Here is an 8,459-nt window from a genome sequence, read left to right as displayed (position 1 = left end):
CAGTACAGTGTAAGCATCACTCCCAACTTTCTTAAAGTAAATGGGACTATACGGCCAAGTCATCTAGGCTCAGAGTCCAAAGGAAAATATTCATGGGTATTTCTATTTGTAGAGGATGCTGAAGTGGAAATGTTTATTTGTGGAAATGTTATTTGATATTTTAATAGTTATTGTTGGACTTTTTTGTTTTACTAGTTATGAATGGTAAATCAGTTATCACAGTGTTCTGATATGCTAAGTACATCTTTGATAATTCCCAAATCTGAGAACAATAGCAATAGTAGATGATTATCCTGTTATTTGGGAAGAAGTTAGATGCCTTAACAAGGAATATATTTGTTAGAAATAATTAAAGGGATATATTTTATTTCAGACTTATTTTATCTAATCATGTGGAATATGATAGCAAAGTGTCACAAACCAAAGTGAAAGCTAACATGGTCTACGTTTGAAAGAAATGTAACCTTTTATACCAGTTGCTTAGAGAACGCCAGCTCTGAACCATCTTACATACCATCAAAGATGTGGATTTTTTTAAAAAGTATTTTATGCTATTTTTCCTTATAATGAAAAAAATACAAACAAGTAAATACAGTTTGCAAAATTAAATATATACTTATATTCATGATCAGTAAATACAAGCTAACATTTCCAATTAAAATTTGTTTCTCTTCCCTTCTTCTCTGGTCTAATTATAGTACACAGGTAAATCTTCCTTTCGTATCACCAGATTTCTGTAACCTTTTGCGGGGAACATTTCCCCATGCGATAGTACCTGTCTAGTTCAGGATCACAACATGAGTGGTATTCCTCTTGAGGGTCTCAATAGTAAACATAGCTTAACCAACAGGAGAGCAATTAGTTCTTACAAACCACCTGTGAAAACCATGCATCTGACTCTATAAAATACAAGATTGCCAACATCCCATAATAGGAATTCCATGGCTACTTATAATTCTCAAAGAGGTGTTTGGGCAGTGCCTGTAAAACCACAGGCGGGCAAACCAAATGTTACTCCAATGCTTTTATCATCCGCAATTTAACTTCACTCTATTGAAGGACTCACTCTGATCAGTTATGGCCATAAGTCAAGAAATAAACAATGATGTGAAATAACCCCAAAAACAATAAAAATGAAGGACATCCTCTGATAAAACTAGGCAGAAATAACATTAGTGATATCATGCAGTTTCTGACATACCATAGAAAAATTGTTTCTTAATATTGATAAGAAAATTATGCATCAGTGAAAATGCAGGCTTAGAAATATAGTACTGAGAGTTTCAATTTGGGATGTCTTCACTGATGAGGGAAAATGGAATTCTTATTACTGAAGAGAGCTGATCTCTTAGGTGTTGCTGATGGCTCTCTAAATGATCTTAGTGTTTAATGATGCTGTACAAATAAAAAGCAGTGGGGGAAATACGAAATATCTGTATTAAATGCCATCCTGTAAAGTATTTGATGGATGGAAGAAATCTAATGCATTTTAAATAAATGCATATCATACTATCACATATAGTGAGTCTTAAAAAATTATTACTTAGATGCACAGTCCTGTAGTGGTAGACATGGCACTGTGAAGGAAGTTGGATTTAGAAGCTATTTTCTATTTACTTGTCAAGTGATGGAGTTGCCGTTAGTCATATTGTAATGTCCCTTCAACTTTGGTACATTCAGTGCAAAATATTTCGGGGAATTTTTTTTGTACCTTTATAAAAATAAAAGGCCCTTTTGTTCCCTTGAGAGTGCTTAAAAGGATACGTACTAGCATGATGCCCGAGTAAGCATGGAACATGAAAATGGAACAGGTGATACATACTGAACAGGTAGGTTCTTATATACATCTTAAAGAACATAAATACAATGAACCTATGAAAAATAAACAACTCACTGTGTATTGTTTTCCTGATATGCTGTGATTAATTGCTAGTTATTTTTAAATTGTTTTCATGCATTATAAAGCATAAAATCTGTCATTAGTTATCCACTGTAGAACGGTTTGTCTTCAGCCATAATTACACACATACCACTTTGCATATACATTGTCACAGACCACCTTATTGCAAATCCTTAAAGTTACCTCATGTGGACTTGGTTTCATTTTCACTGTGTCCCATGAAAGCTGAAACCTATGGTGCACACCATGCAGGCACTCATAAGCAAGAAAATGAATATTCTGCTATAACGTAGGGCTTAAATGAATGTACTTTCAGGAAATATATTTGTTTTTACTATATTATTTAACTTGCGCTAATTTGGAGATTGGGCCAGTGCTGCCAGTTTGGCTTGAACCGCGTTCAAAGGGAAGTTTCAAGATTCTCCGGAGTCCCTAAACGTTACCATGGAGCTGACCGTGTACAGGTTCATCTTTGTCTTGGAACGTAACACAAATGGAAAAAAGTTTGGCAGTCAACAACTGTTGATTGAAAGACTGTTGGGTAGTTCCCTGGGCATCAAGCTCACCCAAATCCTTCCAAGAGGACTCATCACCACTATCCGGTCCCCAAATGTGACAGAGCATGTGCTCCTGGAAAGTAAGAGCACTCAGCTTTACTCTACTGGAAGTATACTCTTGAAACCTCCAATGCTCAGTCATTCTTCTAGACAGCAGCTTCTGAAATTGCCTGTCCATACGGAGCCTGGCATCGTTCTTCCAGGTCACTCAAGTCCAAAGGTACTTGTTTCTTCAACTGCCGTCAAGAGTTTTTCATAAAGCATGGAGAATGACGGGTACGGGGGTAGATCCAGTCGGTTAAAACAAGTGTGAGCTCTGCAAACAGAAGCAGTAGTACATAGATTAATGTGCTTTGAATGAAATGAGATTGGTGTGTGTGTGTGTGTGCGCGCGCACGTGCGGCTATGCGCACGTGTGGCTGTGCGCACGTGTGTGCTCATGCTTGTCTTTCATATTCAGATTGGTTTGTTGCCAATTTCACACTTATTTTTGGGAGAAACTGTGAAAACACTGGAACTTCTAAAGAGAAACAGGATTATTTAAAAAAATGTTTTCTTTACGTTTTCACAACCATTTAAAATCCACATTACATACATACTGCTATTTGTCTAAGAACTCCAAAGACAAGTTTGATTCTTTGCATCTCTTTTGATGGTATACTGTTTTTCTAAGTTTTTATTTGAATTCCAGTTAGTGAACATACAGTATAATATTAGTTTCAGGTGTACAATTTAGAGATTCAACACTTACATAAACATGAATGTAAGCTCTTGCAAAGTCATTCATTTTCAAAGTTTGCATTTGCCTGGATATCTCAGAAAATCTAGGGTTTTACGTTCTATCATTTTGTTGGGCACAGAGGAGCACTGAGTGTCTCTGAAGCCTGGCTTAGAGTCTCAGGGAAATTCCCGGCTGGATTTTCCTGCCGAGGTCAGTAGACCATTGTTACTTCTTTCAGTCCTGTGCAATAATCTGTTTTCTCCCAATTCACAGTACAAAATCATAGCCATTTAAATCATCACATTAAGTGTTCTTTTTTAGAAATACCTCCCCCTTTGCCAAGATAGGAAAAAAATATGCTTTCCTGTTATTTACACCTGAATCACAATAAAAAATAGACAGTCTCCAAATAGTACATCTTATCAGGAAACAAATCTGTACTTTTGACATGGAATAGGAAGTATTTTACTCTGAATGTACAACAGCTTCTTTGTGGGGGCTAAACAACGTTGACTAAAAATATAATGCTCCCAAATTAATATGTAATTTAGGAGTTATAATTATTGATGGGCTATGTTTACAAAGTTACATGGTTAAGTTTTCACCCTCATAAATCACTTGAACCCTTAGGACGTAAATATAATTATATTCCTAGGTGCAGCTTAGAGCCAAGGAAAGATGGGAAGTTTGGAGTTAGACAGACCGGGGTTTGAATTCTAGCTCTACCAACCAGCTGTTCGTGATGTGGAGTTATTAAAACTACCTGAGACTCCATTTCTCACCTATAAAATGAGAATAATACCATTTTTCTAGGAAGGATCCAAAGGATTAAATCAAATAACAGAAGCGCATTTAATAATAATGCCTGGCTCGCACTGTTTGACCAATAAATAAGAGATTATTAGTTAGCAAATCATTTCATTACCATGAAAAAGATTTGCTCTAGTTGCCTTCATTAAATTGCCAAAAGAGAATCATGACTCATAAAAATGACAAGATAATAAAGAGATAATCAAGCAGGTGTCTGGCCACATGCCTTTTTAGACCAGGAATGCAAAGGGGCTCAATTATAAGAAAACCAGTTTTAACACAGATAGTACTGGCTCAGAGTTTATGACTCTTGTTATTACAAATGCCAGATTTATTGGGGGGAATTCAGCTCATTAATATTTGCACCCAAACAAGTTATTAATATAATAATATTTCAGAATTGCATTTAGTGCAATTCTTAATATAGTTCTTGTTGTATCTCCCTTACGCTGGAGCCTCAACTTGGAAACCCCCAAGGAAGAGGTTTAACTTTAAAAAAAATTAAACTAGAATACTAAAAGATAGTCCTAGGAATGGTTTAAAAGATAGTCCTAGGATAGTTCTTGTGTGAAACACCAGTACAGAATTATTAAATGAAGACTTCATCTCTGTTCTAGGGAAATGGGAAGAAGCAGAGAAGTAAAATATGTTTTGAATAATAATTATATGCCAGACTTTGTATGCTAGATGCATTACACTCATTATCCCATTAGACTAAAAGATGATGCTTCATTAAATGAAATTTAAAATTTTTCATTTCTTTGGTTACCAACATGGCTGAGCATCTTTCTCCAAGATTTCCTATTTTGTGACATTTCCTATTTTGTGACCTACATGTTCATCTCCTTGGCCTGTTTACCTTTTCAAGTTTTTTTTTCTTTCATAGCTTATTGTCAAGTTGGATTCCATATAACACCCAGTGCTCATCCCAATAAGTGCCCTCCTCCAGGCTCAAGTTTTTTTTTTTTTTTTTTTTTATTTGAGAGAGAGACAGAGAGATAGAGAGACAGAGAGGGAGAGGGACACACACACACAGAGAAAATGAGCAAAAGAGGGGCAGAGAGAGAGGAAGAGAGAGAATCCCAAGCAGGCCCTGGACCTGCCCCTACTGGGGGCTCCATCTCTTGAACAGTGAGATCACAACCTGAGCTGAAACAGTCGGATGCTTAACTGACTGACCACCCAGGTGCCCGGTATTAGCCATGTTCAAGTGCAGCTCTGGCATTAAGTACACTGACAGTGTTTTGCAACCATCACTGCCACCCATCTCTAATGTTATTGAAAACTAACTCCCATCCTCTCTCACCCCTGCAACCACAATTCTATTTTCTATGTATTTGACTATAGTAGGTACTTTATGTAAGTGGAATCATTGCCCCTCATAATGGGCTTAGTTCACTGAGCATAATAATGTCTTACAGGCCTATGTTATAGCATGGGTCAGAATTTCTTTTTTTTTCTTAAGGTTGAATAATATTCCATTGTAGGTATATACTGCATTTTGTTAATCCATTCATCCACTAATGGACACAGGTTGTTTCCATCTTTTTGCTATTATAAAAAATGCTGTTATGTACATGGGTGTACATGTATCTGTTCAAGTTCCTGCTTTTAATTCTTTCTCTGTATATACCCAGAAATAGAATTGCTAGATGATCTAGCAATTCTACTGTAAATTTTTTTTAATTAAAAAAATTTTTAGGGGCGCCTGGGTGGCTTAGTAGGTTAAGCGTCCAACTTTCTCTTAGGTCATGATCTCGCGGTTCGTGGGTTCGAGGCCCCGCGTCGGGCTCTGTGCTGACTGCCAGCTCAGAGCCTGGAGCCTATTTCAGTCTGTGTCTCCCTCTCTCTCTGACCCTCCCCTGCTCATGCTGTCTCTCTCTCTCCTAGAAATAAAAAAATATTTTTAAAAAATATTAAAAAAAAATTTTTAAATGTTTAGTTTTGAGAGGAAGAGAGACAGATAGAGGGCAAGCAGGGAGGGGTAGAGAGAGGGAGATACAGAATCCAAAGCAGGTTCCTGGCTCTGTGAGCTTTCAACACAGAGCCCAATGCGGGACTCGAACTCACAAAAGAGATCATGACCTGAGCCGAAGTTGGATGCTTAACTGACCGAGTCACCCAGGTGCCCCTCTATTGTAAATTTTTTAAGAACTGCCATACAGTTTTCCACAGTGGCTACATCATTCTATAGTCCTATCAGCAGTGAACAAGGGCTCCAATTTGTCTATATCCTTATCAGTACCTGTTATTATTTTTATAATAGCCATCCTCTGAGTGTGAAGTCCATTTATCATTTAAAGCTTTAGGATTTCTTATTGATTGGTATAAATACTACAAAATAAAGAGATTAACTCTTGTATTATCTCCTGCTAATCTCTTTCAGCCTGTTCACTTTTTAACTTAGTTATGCCTTTTATTTACAGAATAATATAAAACTGGTTATTTGTTATCTGTTTCTGATATATTGTCATTCTGTCTTCAGTGTATTTGTAAGAAGGATGTTGAAAAGGTGATCACTATTGCTTACACTTAGTAGGAGTTTTTTGTTGTCTATGCTTTTCTTTTGGTAGTGCTGGTGTATCAAAGAGTGCGATAGATCAACTTTGGGGACAACTCTTCTTAAATGAGTAACTCATAGTTTTAATCTTGAATAGATATGTGTGAACTCATTTTCATGAAATGAGTCATATTGGGTGAATTAGGAAATAAAAATAGTTCAAGATGACCCATTCACTAGCTAAGCAATAATCTCTAATTAATGGTTTATTTGCTTAGGACAGAACACGATGGTAGGTGTAATTTATCACACCCTAGTTAAGCCTGTTCCTTCCCTCCTGACAACCAAATATTTTCCCTTAACTAAAGGCTAGTTTTAGCTAATTAAGAATTAACAGAATGGTCACATACATGGGAATGGGAATTCATAAATAGTAATGTTTAAAACTCTCAGTTAAGTCCTTGCACACACTTAGTTGCAGAATTTTAATTCTGAATTGTATAATCCCCATCTTTCGAGCATGTGTGGGATTTGTAACTCACTTGTAATCCATTGTGTATGGCAAAGGTGAAGGTATACTGCAGATGTAATTAAAGATAGAGGTTGATTTTAAGCTAAACAAAAGAGCGATTATCCTGGGTTGGCCTGACCTAATTAGGTGAGACCTTTAAAACAGCATCAAGGAGGTCAGAGACTCTCAACATTGCTGGGTTTGAAGAAGTAATCTGCCATGGATTCTACAGGTATAATTTTGCCAACAGCCTAAAAGAGCTTGGAAGCAGGTCCTTCCCCAGTTGAGCCCCCAGATGAGAATGCAATCCAGCCAATACCCTGACTTCAGTCTTGTGATATGCTAGGCAGAAGACCCAGCTAAGCCATGCATGGACTACTGATCCCCAGAAACAGTGATATAATTGTGTGTCGTTTCAAGGTGCTAAGTTTGTGCTAATTGGTTATACAGCAATAGAAAATGACTATCAGACTCAGGGTAGTAGAAGAGTCCAAAGAAAGGAGGTAAGTGTGATGAATGCACTACAGTAGAATCACTCCATCAAGGATAGGGAGGGAGCACAGCTGAGAGTAAACAGATGTCCTTCCATTTCTTCCATGTCCCTGGTTTCTGAGCAGAGAAACAGGAATTCGGCATGTCTCTCGCAGTTTCTGTCATATCTCTGCAGATACTATGGTATCTTATCCAGTAAATCTATAAACCTGAGTAATTTTTTTTTGTAAGCCTGAGTACTCTTTTCTCTAAAGACTCAGATCTCAACACAAAGGGAAGGACTGGACAACCTTTTTTTTTTTTTTAAATCCTGTTCAGTCATAAGATACAATCACCATTACTGATCCTAAATTATGTCTAGTTGTATAATGTATAGTTAACATAAAAGAACTTGCCCTCTGAATAAACTAAATAGCTTCTCTAGAAAATGTTTCCCAAGGATGGAGAAAGTATATACTGTGGAGGGGGAAACTGCAGAAGGATTAAGTGGTTTTCCCAAGGTCAAAGTTGAGTCAGTGGCTAAATCAAAAATAAGACCCCAACCTAGGGGAAGTCCAAGATGAAACCGAAAGCAGAAAGACTAATGCTCATGGTCTCTGTTCTTTCATTGTTGGAAGTTTGAGTGTTAATTTTATCCTACTCCTGACTGTGAACTGTTAGTTCACACATTACATACATTAGAGAACATCCTATTAGAACATCCTCCAAGATTACATACATTTTGATGACAGGGATTAGCAAAATGAAGCTTCAAATATTTTTTAAATTAATGACTCAATCACAATATGCAGTAGCTCTGGGGAAAATGGTCTAGATTAGGTCAGTCCAGAAAACCGTGGGAGATACCAGGGGATTTTTAGGCTCAGCTCAAACCATCCAGTCCTATCTCAGGCTTACCAGAAAGGAGAGATGCGTTACGGGTCATATTGAATCCAGAATCACCCAAGAAGCCTGTTTACAATGAAGAT

At 37.1% G+C, this 8,459-nt stretch overlaps 1 protein-coding gene across 1 annotated transcript in view; it reads right to left on the bottom strand.

The window, feature by feature from the left end:
- Positions 1 to 616: 616 nt before the first annotated feature.
- HECW2 (HECT, C2 and WW domain containing E3 ubiquitin protein ligase 2) overlaps positions 617 to 8,459 on the bottom strand; it is a 232,044-nt gene continuing 224,201 nt past the window's right edge. Inside the window, exon 28 of the mRNA XM_039248971.1 lies at positions 617 to 2,773. Within this exon, the coding sequence (XP_039104902.1) occupies positions 2,662 to 2,773 (112 nt within the window). The 3' untranslated portion in view covers positions 617 to 2,661. The remainder of the gene's footprint in view (positions 2,774 to 8,459) is intronic.

Source organism: Hyaena hyaena, unplaced genomic scaffold (assembly GCF_003009895.1).
Source record: "Hyaena hyaena isolate Hyena2069 unplaced genomic scaffold, ASM300989v1 scaffold_325, whole genome shotgun sequence".
NCBI lineage: Eukaryota > Metazoa > Chordata > Mammalia > Carnivora > Hyaenidae > Hyaena > Hyaena hyaena.
This window is presented reverse-complemented; position numbering and strand designations above follow the sequence as displayed.